The sequence below is a fragment of the Fusarium venenatum genome (assembly GCF_020744135.1).
Source record: "Fusarium venenatum strain MPI-CAGE-CH-0201 chromosome Unknown EDB82scaffold_1, whole genome shotgun sequence".
Lineage (NCBI taxonomy): Eukaryota > Fungi > Ascomycota > Sordariomycetes > Hypocreales > Nectriaceae > Fusarium > Fusarium venenatum.
In genome coordinates, this window is record NW_027072129.1 from 5,828,323 (window position 1) to 5,842,451 (window position 14,129).

General features: G+C 50.3%; 3 protein-coding genes across 3 annotated transcripts; 1 reads left to right on the top strand and 2 right to left on the bottom strand.

The window, feature by feature from the left end:
- Window positions 1-1,352: 1,352 nt before the first annotated feature.
- On the top strand, window positions 1,353-5,816 carry EDB82DRAFT_520700 (uncharacterized protein; the record flags this gene model as incomplete). Its single annotated transcript, XM_025730247.1, has 1 exon — window positions 1,353-5,816. One exon carries the CDS (start codon window positions 1,353-1,355, stop codon window positions 5,814-5,816), a length of 4,464 nt encoding a protein of 1,487 aa, XP_025589391.1.
- A 560-nt stretch (window positions 5,817-6,376) lies between these two features.
- On the bottom strand, window positions 6,377-8,032 carry EDB82DRAFT_487628 (S-adenosyl-L-methionine-dependent methyltransferase). Its single transcript, XM_065608312.1, has 2 exons — window positions 7,512-8,032; window positions 6,377-7,454 (listed from the first exon to the last, which is right to left on the bottom strand). The coding sequence occupies exons 1-2, from the start codon at window positions 7,551-7,553 to the stop codon at window positions 6,510-6,512; spliced, it is 987 nt and encodes a 328-aa protein (XP_065465642.1). The 5' UTR covers window positions 7,554-8,032; the 3' UTR covers window positions 6,377-6,509.
- Window positions 8,033-8,300: 268 nt separating this feature from the next.
- Window positions 8,301-11,811, bottom strand: EDB82DRAFT_58032 (uncharacterized protein). Its single transcript, XM_025730245.2, has 3 exons — window positions 10,401-11,811; window positions 10,168-10,349; window positions 8,301-10,117 (listed from the first exon to the last, which is right to left on the bottom strand). Exons 1-3 carry the CDS (start codon window positions 11,517-11,519, stop codon window positions 8,707-8,709), a joined length of 2,712 nt encoding a protein of 903 aa, XP_025589389.1. The 5' UTR covers window positions 11,520-11,811; the 3' UTR covers window positions 8,301-8,706.
- Between the last annotated feature and the right edge of the window lie 2,318 nt (window positions 11,812-14,129).

Sequence of the window (14,129 nt, forward strand, 5' to 3'; positions counted from 1 at the left end):
CCACAAATCCCTAGTATGCCCCTGCACCCGCATCAGTTTTTGGTCAGGCCTTTTTATTATTTTGTTTGGATAATATATCTTATTCGATACCAAGTTTCTTACTGTTGTTTTTTCGTATTTCCAGTTTGGGGCTGTTTCTTACCAACACAATATGTTTGTCCATCCATCATCTCCTGAGTAGCTGTATCAAAGCTCAAGATTGGATGCTTGGCCATCGGCCCATCCCTTTCAGGACCGCTCCGCTACCAACGGTGCAGATCGTCCAGTCAATTCTCAACCATCCAGTCATTTTGATATCTCTATTGCTCTTCCCTCTCGATGTATCCATTCATATTGCCCCACTCATCCCAAGGGTCTTGGGTCCCTACAAAAGTGACCAGGATTCGCAGTGCAAATCTCTACCAGGATATGATGCCCAATCACCTCGTCTAGATGGCATGAGACCTTTTCTACTGGATAATATCGACATGCACCCCGAAGGAGGAACGCGGCGCAGTTGAATGTATAGGCTCCGCTTTAGCTATTTCCTGGCTGACCAAACGGATGACTCACCCTAGAAGAGAGTACCTGCCGCCCACCAGGTTAGAGGAGGGCTTTTTTTTTCCTACTGCACTCCACCCAAACCAAAGAAAGATGCTACAATGCGATGCGATGCGGATGCAATGTCAATTGCCAGACCTGACCAGGGCTATGCCTGCAGCACACTTCATTTATCAGGGGTCAGGACAAGAAGCAAGGATCATCTTTGCAAGTACGCCACAGTCACCTCCCAATGTATCCTCACCCTCTTCTTCAGGTACTCCTGTACCGCATGTCATTGTCCACTCATGATCATGACCACCCCCAGGAAACTCGTCCATTTCATTGCCTAAATACTACATAGAGTATATGCTCCCGTCTCGGCCCTCCCCGCTATTACTATATTCTATATTCATTCTCTTGTTGCCACTTCCTGTTTTTGGCTTCCTTCTCTTCTCTTTTGTCTCTTGTTTCTTTACCTCCACTTACACTCCAACCTTTCGAGGCACGCTACTACTGTACTATACACTCATCACATCAACCGAAGCGCCTACTCTCACGACTACGAGGTTTAAACGCGGCTTTATCCCACTCTTCACACCATCACCGTCGAACTAGACCTCTTCGAGCTGATTATCTATCCACACCATCACAGTGAAAGCCAATTCCCCTCCACACTAATAACGACGACGACTGCTCGCTCGCTCTACTTTTTCCGATTAACGGTCCTCGTTACCACTACTCAATCTACCTTGACTCTCTTATATACAACTCCCCTCGTTCCCGGTGAAATATGGTAACAGGTATACGGAGTCGATCTTGAAGGTTGGAAGATGGATTCTCACAGATTGGGGTCTGGTCTGCCATCTAGGCCCTCGGAACCATCTCGCATCAGACGGCCTGGACTTGGATTTGGATACGGCTCTGAACCAGCACCTTCATCGAGTGCTCCAAAGTCACTCAACAGATCAGCAAAGAGGGAAGAGGTTCCACGATCATTGCCCAAACCTTCTTCCATCTCTCGCCCAACACCAACTACCAGGGTAACTCAACCTACTCCAACTTCTTCTACCACTACTCGAAGACCTTCTCTTCCGCAACCCATATCACGACCTAGCATTGGTCACCAAGCCCAATCGTGGGGGTCATCGTCTACTTCAACATCCACTCGATCAGCTGCCAACCATCATGGAGCTTCCGGATCATCATCATCAACACAAAGCATTGACAACACAAAACCCAACCCAAATGGCTTGCGAAGGAAGAAGCCATCACTTTCTGGTGACATCAACACTACCCGCAATGGCTCTTCACGAACGGATTCTTCCTCCTCCTCCGCCCAGCACAAACGACAGGGCTCCGTTGAGCCTGTATTTGGCTTCCACTTGGACAGAGAACTTACCTGTAGCCCGGCCGAGATTCAAATCGCTGAAGTCGTTGAAGTGAAAAAGCATTCCAGGTCACCAGTCATCTACCCTGAATTGGACCGTTATCGAAACATTCGACGACCCTCGGATGGCTCAGATAACCGAATCGAGGTCCCATTTCGCTTAGCGACACACGACCTGCCGCCCCCAACTCCAGCCAGCCTATTATTCTCTGGGACTAGTGGAAGCCCATCTACAAGGTTCTCCGAGTCACCTGGACCAGGGCCTTATAGTCGCGACACCACGCCAACTTCAATTGCATCTCAATCGCCTTGCCTGCTTGCACCTGTCCGCAGTAATCAGAATAAGGGCCGGCTTCAAAGTCCTGTTCTCAACAGACCTCCTGTAACCCGAAGGACAACTGGTAATGAAATTGAGGCTATTCCTGTCGACCCTCATGGTCTAGCAGCCGTGAGGGAGTCTCTTACTTCCTCGTCATCCAACTCAACTGTTCGAGAAGCCACCATCAAGAAGAAGACAAAGAACTTGCCTCCACCTCCTCCAAGCCCCCCACCACGCAAGTCTTCACAGTACTTCAGGGAAGATACCTCGTCGCCGAAGTCGGTGCGCAAGGTGTCAAGGCCTGTTTTGCGATCGCCTTCCCCTGAGACAAATACCCAGAACTCTGCCTCACCAAGGGTTAACCCTCCATCGCGGCCCAGTAGAGATGGCACTCCCGACATGCAGTCCCAGTTGTTCAACCCGGTGCCAATTATTCACAGCAACCTCTCTACCCAGTCCCTCCCAACTGAGCGACGTGGAAGCGAGTCTGCTGTCTCGGGAGCTCTTTCACCGCCCAAGCCCCAATTCACCCATTCAGGACGGACAGCATCGACTTCTCAACTTCCCATCAAAGGTGAGGTATATGCTCAACCCGCGGCTAAGCTTGCCGCCGAGTCAAAGAAGGGAAAGGGAATTGAGCCACCTCGAATGACACGCACACCGAGTCCACATGTGTCTAGCTCCTCTTTCTCGCGATTCTTCGGTCGTAGAAAGAATTCTAGCACCGCACCACCCGAGAAGCCTGAGAAGGAGAAGAAGCTTATCCGCAAGGGTCCTGCAGCTGGCACTGGCCACGAAGGTTATGGACGACTCGGCGCTGCTAAGAGACGTAGTGGCAGTATCAGCAACGTGGCTCGCAACCAGGCGTCCCAAGAACCCCGCTCCAGCAACGATTCCTTTTTGTCAGACCGTATGAACCCAGTGGTCATTGCTGGAGGCGAGATCATTGAGAACCGAAATGCCAGCTCTGAAATCTCCCGAAATGGAAGTTCCCAGAGTTTGGCACATGATGACGCAAGGCTGGGTAGTTCTCAGTTGCCAGTCTCTTACCAGAAGCCCCGAAACACACTCTGGCCCTCGCCCATGTCACGCACTCCTCATCCTGCATTTGGATCTCGTCGGCCCTCTGAGAGCAGTGACTCCGAAGGTCCCACTATGAAGTCAACACTTGCTTTCCGACGATCAGTTCAGCGTTTGCGCTCCTCTCCTGACGACCCCTTGAAGCTACCCCAGCCTATCAACACCTCTGGTTATGCATCTTCACCCATGACTAGCTTCGACACCAGCATCATGTCTGATGATTCTCATTTTGAATTACAACGGGAGATATCGCATGAGGTAAAGTCGCATCCTGTACCAAAGAAACTTGTCAAGAGGCCGCGCTCGCCTCGCAAGTGGAACTTGTTTGGCAGGTCAACTCAAAGCCAGCAGAACAAGCAGGGTGATAAGGTTTCGGCTACTGTCAAAGTGGTCGAAAAGAAGCCCTTGGCCTTCTACGCCATGATGGACTCGTCAGAACAGGAAGACAGTGAGCCTATGGACATTCAGGATGTCCTGAGGGCTGCTGAGGTTTATTCCAAGTCGCCTAGTGTTGGTAACACCCCTGAGCTTTCCCAAGGTACACCAGAGATGCGATCATCAAGCGACTCTCTGGCACGACCTGCGGCCTACGTGCAGTCCTCGAGAAGGGCGAGCACCGAGATCAAGGCTAGAACTTGGGTCCCTGTTATTCAACACGGCGCGGCACCAAAGAAGCTTACCTTGCAGCCTAGTGCACAGCCGACCGTACCAACTGTCACCTCTGGTCGTCGAAGCAGACTTCCTCAAGTTGGAAGGATTCCCAAGGTTGTAAGCAATCGTCCCGAGCATGAACATGTGTCTCCTATGAGCTTCTCTCGACCTTTTAGAGCCAGCATGCACTTGGCTCCCGAGACCCTTGATGTTTATGATCCAGAGTCGATTGCCAAGGGCCCTTCCCCGTCTAGACCCTCCACTCCTGTTCCAGAACTCACCACCGACGATTCAACAGCGGGAAGCACCAACAATCCTTCCTCTCGAGACTCTATTCCTCCTGAACTGAATCGAGTGGAGAAGGAGTTCTTGGCCTTCTCGCCCCGCAAAGACTCTGAGAGCACCATTGGCACATCCAGTTCCAGCTGCTCTGGTATCCTCGCATTCTCTGGTTCCACGGCTGTCATTCCACAACCCCATGACCCACCTGTAGAAGACGAGGTGTGGGATGAGTACGACGACCTTCTCGAGGACGATGTCTCCAAGCCACTCCCTTCAGCAACGTCCTCAAGAGGCACGCCGTTCCACCTTGAGACTTACGAGACGAAGTTAGCCAGCAAGGAGAAGCCTCTAGAGTCACCGACAATTACCTTTGACAAGAAGGCGATTCGTCAATCCAAAGCAACGACCATTTCCAGTACTTGCAGCGCTGATATGACTGAACGACTCAGAGCGGCTTTCCAACCTCACCCAAGCCCGACTACCCCTTTCCCAGCTGCAGACCTTGTCCCGAGCAACGGCGACCGCAGCAAGGATGCTGAAGTTGCTACAGCTGTTGAGGTGTCACGACAAAGCAGTCGATCGTCTCGCAAGACAAGACGATCTGATGCAAGTTCCTCTTCAGAAGATGGATCACCGCTTGCGCAGGTCAACCTCAGAGTAGGGTCAATGACGGTAAGCAAGTGGCTGACTTTTGGTCATGTTCTCTTCAGCGATGTTCGCCACGAACTTGTTCCCGTTGAAGGTTCGCTCAAGCGACACTCTATTTTGGTTATTGATGGCCTTGGTAACGATGATTGGTCTTTCTACGCTGCCGAGACATACCCAGCTGCTACCTTCTTCAACCTGTCCCCTCGTGCCCCTCTCCCTGAAGAGTTGAAGAGCGCCTCGTCAAGTTTTCCACTGAGTCCCCCGAACCATCATCAGATTCAGTACAACTCTCATCTCGACAAATTCCCATTTGCCCCTCAGAGCTTCACTGCTGTTGTGTACCGATTCCCCGTCGCAGCACCCGAGGCTTACTACCGCAGCATCCTCACGGAAGCTCGTCGCGTGCTGAAGCCTGGAGGTTTCATCGAGTTATCCATTCTAGATGTTGACCTCAACAACATGGGCAATCGGGGTCGACGAACCGTTCGCCATCTCAAAGAGAGAATCAATGAGAAGACTCCTGATACCAGCCTCGGTTCCACCGCAGATCTCATTGTACGCCTGCTCGGTAAGGTCGGTTTCACCACAATCAAGGCAGCGCGCGTGGGTGTGCCTGTGGCAAGTACCACCACCCGATCGAGCGGCAAGGCCGACAAGGGCAAGGGCAAGGCCGCTGCCGACCAGCCGAGCCTGTCAGAGATGATGAGCGACAACAGCCCCTTGGCCGACGAGGGTATCACCAAGATGGTCAGCCGCGTTGGCCGATGGTGGTACACGCGATGCTACGAGAACGCAGCAAAAAACACTTCTGGTAAGAGTATTTGGAGCGACAAGTCTCTGCTCTCCGAGTCCGAAGAGCTTGGCACAAGCCTCAAGCTCATGGTTTGTTGCGCACGAGCTCCCCTTGAGCGCATCACCAGTGTCTAAACACATAGTTGGCACACATTTCTTTTCTTCCTCTCTACTTTTTCCTTATTGGTCACAAAATTGCGTAACATACTCAAACATAATTGGAAAGCATTAAAGGTTGGAAGATTCCATGCGGCGCGAGCCCATCACCTCAAAAAGAGGCACTACAAAAACAAAGGACACAGGATCACATTTACCTTGGGCGATACAAATTTTCTTTTCTTTCTACATCGAGAGAGTGTAGCCTTTTATCTTTCTTTATATGCTTGTTTAATATTCGGTGCCGCAGGTCGGGGTTTGACCACGCACTGGATGCAATGGTATTTTGTCCATTTATTTATTTTTGGGTGGGAAAAGTTGTTTTTAATTCTTGATGGAAATGCTGGACATTGACACTCCGCGCAAACTGGGGGAGATAGGAGTGCAAAGGAGGAAAAAAGGAGGATGAGATGCGATTATGAAATCTTGATGATTGAATGTGTGGAGGATATGACTTTTTGATGTTTGAGCATGTTGCATAGAGATACCCATTCATGCTTTGGGAAGCCAGAACGATATAGCAAGCGACATATTATTATTCTTTCACTATAATTATTTCCTACCGTGCCTATTTATGGTTCTCTTTATGTGTCTAATCTAGCAAGATGACTACTTATACAAATTTGCTGCGTTCGAGCAAGATATATGTAAATGGTGCAAGTATCGTTGATATTATTCGGTCTTTGTCGACTCTATCTCGACAGACTCAATTGCCTCGACAGACTCAATTGTTTCTTCAGTATCAGATACATTCTCTTCACGAACAGGCTCAGATTGAGCGGGCGCTTGGTCATTGGGCCACCGTCTGTAAACACCTACAAACCCACCGCCGGAGAGGCGATCACCAACCTTGGGCCGCATTACCTGAACAGGAACTGCTTCGGGGTCTGCTCTTGGAACAACAGTTTTGACATCCCATTCTTTACCGCCTCCGGTATCAAGCACACCGTCCGCTGTCGTCGATACGTCGAGTTCAATAACCCTCTCCTGACGCAAAGGCTGTTTCGTTTGCGAGATCCATGTTTGGAACCGGGCGATCTGGCTAATGGAAGGCGAAAAGACGACAAGCAGACCGTTGGGATGAAGAGCCTGGATGACAGGTGATGCGTAATCCTCGACTGAGGGAAGGTCAAGAATTGCATGAGAGAATATAGGCTGTTCGTCTGTTTCGGCAAGACGGGAAGCAATGTAGTCGCTGATAGAGCCGACATGAAAGTCCACGGTGGGATAGAATAGGGAGCGACGGAATTGCCGTACTAGCTTGTTTGCAGCATTCGAGTGTTTGGCATTTTGATCAAGAGTGTGAAGAACGGCACGGCGATTTGAGCGATAGGCATCGAAGGCGGTTTGAACTTCGTCTGATAGCTCAAGGCTGTGATCTTCAGATTTGTAGCGTGCAGTGCAGAGAGCATCTCGTAACACAGAAGGTACAGCAGGGTTGGCTGCATTGAGGGCACGAGCCAGGTGCAATGTCAAGCTTCCCATTCCTGTACCGGCTTCAAATATCTCGAGCGATGGAAGCGGCTTGTTGGTTTCTGTGTCGTAATCTTCTTCGCTAGGTTGAGACAGGTTGAGGTCGAGCAGTGATACAATGAAGCTTGCGTGGTGGGGGTAGATCTGAACAACAATTGGATTAGTTGGGATCTTTACAAGAGAACTTATATCATTCCATACCGGTGTAGCATGTCGTTCGCTGTTAAGGATGTAGGCACCCATGGTCGGTTCATGGATATCGACCTTTCGGTCAGAACTGTCAACTACACTATCAAGCACACGACGACCGATAAGATCGGACGCGTTGATGGTTGCGCCATATCCAAGACGTATACGAGCATCAGGGCGAAGAGGGGATGTAAGACGCCATTTAGGACCCCTAGTACCCTTTTGTCGCAGAAACAGGACGTCGTTTTCTGGAAGACAGCAGAGTTAGCATGATGAGTTGCTAACAGATGCCAATTGGAGAGTTTTCTAACGTCGTATTATTCGAGAAGAAGAGTAGAGCCGCTGGCAAGAGATGGAAGAACTGCCTGCAAGGGCTGAAGGGCGGGTTAGGCGCATGATGGCTGGTTGAGGGTGGTGGAGTTGCCATGATGAAAATCATGGAGGTTTAAGTTTTGTGCCGGGAATAGATCGGATATGCAAGAGGGGCATCATACTGAAAGTAAAGGTTCTAGTATATGAGTTGATGTCTAAGGTAAAGGTGATGTAGTAGTAATTATTTTGCGTCACTATTGACAGTGTTTTTTTTAGGCCCGGGGGTATCGCCTGCCCTCATTTTTTGGAGAGCTTTATTTGCATGCTTCCTTCCTTCCTTCCTTAACCAATCTCCATGCCACATGTCTCCCTCACCTTCCTAATATAGTATGTCATCGCAACTAACTTCTTTCTTGCACTGTCATCTCGAATACCATGCCTTGTTCTTCCAAACTCCGTCGTCTTCCCAATCTCGTCTCATCAAAAACTCGGTGCGCATCAGTTACTATTATACAAAGGGTGTCATTTCATAATCAACAAAAACCAAAATGTTCAAAGATCCCATATTCCTTCGCGTCATTCCAGCTATAACCAATAAACTCCGGTCCATGAGACATCAAAAAACAAAAACAAAAAAGGGTTGGTACCGAGACTCCAGGCTGTGTACATGTCATTGGGATCATGATTGAATCCAAAGGTTTCGTGTGCCTAGGCATGTGCTACACGCACAGCACAGCACAATGGCATCACGTACAGTATATATCGTGCAGTCTTTGAAGCCGCCTTCACCATCCGAAATTTCTGAAAACGGTGGCTTCGTCGAATTACATACGTCGGGTCCTGATGGGTAGGACAAGCATCAGGACTAAGAACAATAAACGGACTGAGAACCGGCTCAGATGAACGAATATTTTGAGCTCGACATGTGCTGCTCCATTGCGGCCGCCCACGAATCCTGTGCCTGCAATTGTTGTGGGCGTTGCTGCTGCTGCTGCTGCTGCTGCTGCGACTGTCGGTGTTGGTGTTGGTGTTGGTGTTGGTGTTGATGCTGGTGGGTCTGTTGATATTGGCGCTGTTGATGCTGTGGTGGCATATGCTCCGGCGCGTGCTCTGTGGTGTGAAAATCTTCCTCAAAGTATACAATGACGCGAACCCCGACGTGTTCCTGAAGAAACGAAACACCAGACTCGTACCGACGCCGACATCGCTTTGTCCAAGGATCTACCTTGACAGGACTGTGGTAGCAGAAAACATTTGGTTGCTGGCTACGGACAGGGAAGAGGAGTCCCATCCCTCTCATATGATGCCAGAAGTCGATGGTCGCTTGTTTCGTCGCGTCGGATTGAGGACGTGCTGCAAACATCAACTGGATAATTGTATATCGCAATACGAGAACGTCGGCACTTTCGACACCAAGTTGCTGCTCCATTTGCCGCTGCAAAAGTCGGAGTTCTCCCACCAGTTTCTCCAATCTCTCTTGGCTGACGTGGTTGTAGAACATGGCCAGATCGACCCATGTTCGAGCCACATAAGGATGCTTGCGCCCATAAATAGCTTCCAGTTCCTCAGCAATAGTGGTTATGCTTCCCCACAGTAGCTCCGAGAGTGTCTGTGGGCCATGCTTCTGCTGGACCTCATATAAGCAGGCAAAGATCTGCCGCAAGGGATGCGATCGCTCGAAGTTGGTCATCGAATAAGCCGAGAGATACTTGGAAAGCGCAGTCATCATGCCTGGATCACGATGAACCATGCCTAGAAGCAGCTCTATGATACCTTGTGGGGAAAGCTTCTTCAAATCCGACTCGAGTTGTGAGAATGCCTTCATCAAGAAGTCACCACCTTGATCGTGATCCTTCATTTCGAAATAATAGTTGGCTTCGAGGAGAAGATCACTGGACCCGGCTCCCCAAACCATAACCGACTGCCACCCAACTTGAGCATCTGTTTCCACCTCGAATTGCCGGCATTGTAGGAAAGCCTTCCTCATATTGGTGACGATTGTTTCTTGAGCGCGGATAAGATCCGGTGACTGAAGGTAACCTGGCGTGGGAGGTGGAGTTGGGGTTCGACATCGGATATGTGCCGGCAGATCAGCCGGTAACTCGAAATCGACCAGATCATATTCAGTTACGCCTTTCCTTTTCAGATATGTACCCAGATTAACAACTTTTCCGTTGCGAACGAATTCTGACACCTTTCCTTCAGCATCACGTTGAAACTTCATGGACAACAAGCGTTTGACTTCGTCCTCGGTGTTATTCTTGACGAATCCCCATTGTGAGAATCGAGTCTTGTACATTTTTGGCCTGGCGAGGATGAGAAATGGCACTGATGGAATGTATGTATATGAACTTACGTGGCTTGGAAACCATACTTGTCGGCCATGACTGACATGACCTCTTTAAGTGGCTTCCTCTCTTCGAGGTACAGTGTTCGAATCGTGTTTTTGAACGACTCCCATGCTTCAGCGGGAACCTGTTCTCTTGAGGGGCGGCTTCCCATTTGTGGTTTTTGGGATACCGAACTTCTTCGTTCATTCTAGAGTTGAGTTAGAATCAGCAATCCTATACCGAGTTATGGGTTACATACTGGTGAAACAATGGAGGACGTTGAGGCTTGAGATAATTGCGGCGTGGAGGGTTCACGTTTAATAGGAGGGCTAAAAGGTGCTGGTGTGGATATCGACGATCGCGAGGGCTGCCGAGTAGGCCTGGGTGGTTTCGCAGGCGGCTTCGCGGGAGCCTTGCCTTTGACATTAAAGCTGGAATTGGTGTTGAAATCCAAGACCAGCTGGCTTCCGGCGTTCATCACGGGCTTAGGTGTTGAGGGGATTGGCGGCTTTGCAAAATAACCACCAGCATTTGAGAGAGCGTTGCTACCTTGCTGCTGATCCAAAGAGGGCTTAGAGGTCGTTGGCACGGGTGGTCGCCAGATGGCGAACCCAGGTGTACCTGGGACACCTGGCGTCGCTGGATTGGACGAAGTAACCTTGTTGTTGAAGGCTGAATTATGCATCATTGATGACCCAGCCATGGGGTTTGATTCCATTGGGGTCGTTACTCTATTGTTGTTGACCATGAAGCTGTTCATACTTCCAAAGGGCCCGGACGACGACCCCATACCTGAACCGTGAACCGATGGAATATCATGAAACCCGCCAAAAGCGAGAGCGGGCGGCGGGCTAACGAGAGGACTGGTAACTCGTGAGTGGCCACTCAAAAGTCCATAATTGGGCTCTGAAGGGCTGGTCAGAGGGCTCGTAACGATTGGCGATGCGACACTGAAGTTTCCAAACGGCGAGGAAGCGGGAGGGTCCTGATGTACTGGACTCGTTACGACGTTTGATGGTCTGATAGGTAATGGTGGCGCAAAGGACTTGTTCTCGAAATGCGCAACCAGTCGGCCAACGCCACCTCCACCTCCCTCATGAGAAGAACTCATATCGTCGAGTTCAACATCTTGAGACATGGAGTCTTGCTGATCGAATCGCATCTGATAATCCGCCGACGGAGTTGGGGCCCAGTCCATACCGGACGATTCGCCGTAAGATACGCTAGAATCATGGTACGGTTGCGAATGACCCGTCGCGAAGCTGTTGGTGTTATTGTTGTTCATGGTGAACCTGTGCCATCCTTGATCGGCGAAACCATACGACGGATCCTCGTTGTTGTTGGAATGGCGAGACCCGCCTGCTGAATGGTTAAACATGTCGCCGGTGGTGCCCAGGCCGGACGTGAGGTGCCCGGTCTGTTGGCAGAGAGGCAGTCAATGACAGACTGAGGCGAGTCGAAGGCCTCGGCTGTGTCCTCAGTCGCCAATGCGAGAATTCATAACTCGTCAATGTGGCGAGCAGGAGAGCTCAAGCTCAGATGGAGGTTCGAGAGCGGGAGGATGAATAGGCGGGCAGAAGTGCCCATGACTATCGGTACGTATAATAATAATAAGTGGAAGAGCGTTGGAGCCGTACCAGAACCGAGCAGAGTAAAACAGAACAAAGCGCAGTGGCAGTCTAGCGGGCACTACTAGGACTGGGGTGCCTTGCCTGCTGCTGTAGGACAATAGTAGTGAATCGCACCAAAGCAACGGCCAGGGCTTGCTAACGTTATCGTTCCCCAGACTTGACGCACCAGTTAGAGGAGATATGGGCGGTGCTGTGATAGGACCGTCAGTGCAAAGAGAGCCAGAAAAAAGACGGGGAGCGTCGAAGGCCAGAACGCCAAGTAATGCGCGTGAGAAAGCGCCAGCAAAAGTTCCTTCGCCAAATTTTCCCAGAAAGGCAACCCAATCTGCTGTCTAGAGGAGGCTGGAGCGGATTCTTGAGGGAGATAAGAGGACCATCCTCGGTCCAGCAGCCGCGGGCATTTTATGAGAATAACGGAATTGAGCTTGGATAAAGACCATCAGCCACAGATTCACCACATTGTCATGACTCTCAAAAATATCAACTTTTAAGTTGATGGGCAGTGCAGAGGCAACTCGTCGAGAGGCTAGAGACGACAACTCGATAGAACGAATTGCGAATTCGAGATTCAGCACCACATGAAAAGAAGGGCCGATAAGGCTGCACTGAACAGACAGCACCATCCCTGGGATCGATGAGACTTGACCACTGAGAAATGAGCTTTCAGGGGTGGGCTTGTGAGAGCATGCGACCATGATTGCCTGAAGCAGAAGGTGAACAAGACGGAGCCACCACCCCAAGTTAGAAGCACCAATCATGTTTAGTCGATACGGCTCTAAGGCCTCGTACCCTTTGAAGCGAAATGTGCCGAGGGTGAGCATTCCGTTCTGTATTGTGTTTGTTAGTAGGCGGCTGAGAAGCCTGAACAGACACACACAGGTACTGAACTGGAAGCTGTTCCAGAAGGATTCGTTTAATCGCCGTTCTCCTCCAGTTGATTAATACATCGCTGTTCTTACCAAACCAATATTGTTTGGGTTCTGTCACGGTACGGCGGAAACACTGGCCAACCATGTCTAATATTAAAGACACAAAACAAGAAGAATTAGGAAAGGCTCAGGGCTTGGAAACTCTGCTGAAAGCCGGATCCCTTCGGCCGTGGCGCCGCCACGCTTTGTTACCTGCTATTTCTGAGGCCACACCAAGAGTTGGTCTTAGTGGCTAACCGGGGATCGCGCCAGATGTTGTCGTTCCCAGAGGATTGCTGCTCAACCACGAATCAGGACTTCAAACCACCTACTTAACTGAGGAACTCGGTGCCTTGACGCACTCTGCTTTATCGATCTTCAGTGAGAATGCGCCAATCAACTAACGATTGTGCTCTGACATTGGTTATCTGGTAGATGGAACAGCTGTGTGGGGGATCGAAGGCTGTGGTTCTGACTGGCTATGTAGCCAAGCCGGCTCCCGCCGATAGCCTACAAATCGGTGTTCCCTTTCATCCACTGGACTTCTCTAGGTTCGCCTGCTTACCATCACAGTACCATTTGCCGCCTGAAATAGAGCGGAAGGGCAGGATTACCAAAAGACCAAGGTTAGCAGATCTACATGGTTCAAGACTCTCATTCTCAAGTTCTCTCCTTTGAAATGGTTTGATCACTTCAGAGTCATGCTAGATTGAGTGCGATTAGGCTGTCGCGTAGCTCGACTTGAGGGAGGGTTTGTAGGTGTGCTGAAAATGGAACGTTCCATGGTTGCTGGAGCCATGACATGCCACCCAACCCCCTGGCCCGTCCGGCAACGGTTCCCTTGTCTACATTGACTCGGCCGAGAGAGCGGCCGAATCACTTTCAAATGGGCTTATGGCGTTCAAAGATAACTGTTGATATGAAATACATCTCATGATATCTTTGAAGGCTCTCACAGATCGACCTCGGGTATGACCGAGAGTGTAGCCCGTCATGCCCATAAGCCTGTGATATTCTATTTCGGGTTGCTCTGGTAGCGTAGCGTTTGTCTCGGTGCTTCAGAGCTCCTGCAAGACAGCGTAGCCGAGCCTATGCTTGCACCCGCTTTGGTCAATGCCGGCCACCCCTGTTCCCTGCTCTACTTCATGTTCGGAGATCAAGCCGCAATTCCATCTCGCGCAATCGTGCAAGCTCGTCATTATGACCCATAAGCACTCATTGCGATTTTACACACGAGTACTACTCATCGCATGCTTAATGGTATTCGACATCTGCTCTTGACTTTGTCTTTTGGCAGGGTTCAGGACGGGATCTGGAGCAGCCGCTGCCAAGGCTAAGATCAGCGATAGGGCAAACCACCTACGCGGCTGTTGACTCCGTATCCGCGTCTCAAGCTGAATGCTCCGAGACATAGCTTACAGCCCAGCCGGTGCATACTTCTCGATACGG

Bases quoted from the DNA above. Each gene is read 5' to 3' on its own strand.
- EDB82DRAFT_487628 (XM_065608312.1), bottom strand. From the start codon at position 7,553: ATGGGTGCCTACATCCTTAACAGCGAACGACATGCTACACCG. The intron at 7,455-7,511 runs GTATGGAATGAT...ATTGTTGTTCAG, and splicing joins GCGAACGACATGCTACACCG to ATCTACCCCCACCACGCAAG.
- EDB82DRAFT_58032 (XM_025730245.2), bottom strand. From the start codon at position 11,519: ATGTTTAACCATTCAGCAGGCGGGTCTCGCCATTCCAACAACAACGAG. The intron at 10,350-10,400 runs GTATGTAACCCA...ACTCAACTCTAG, and splicing joins CGTCCTCCATTGTTTCACCA to AATGAACGAAGAAGTTCGGT. The intron at 10,118-10,167 runs GTAAGTTCATAT...CATCCTCGCCAG, and splicing joins AAGTATGGTTTCCAAGCCAC to GCCAAAAATGTACAAGACTC.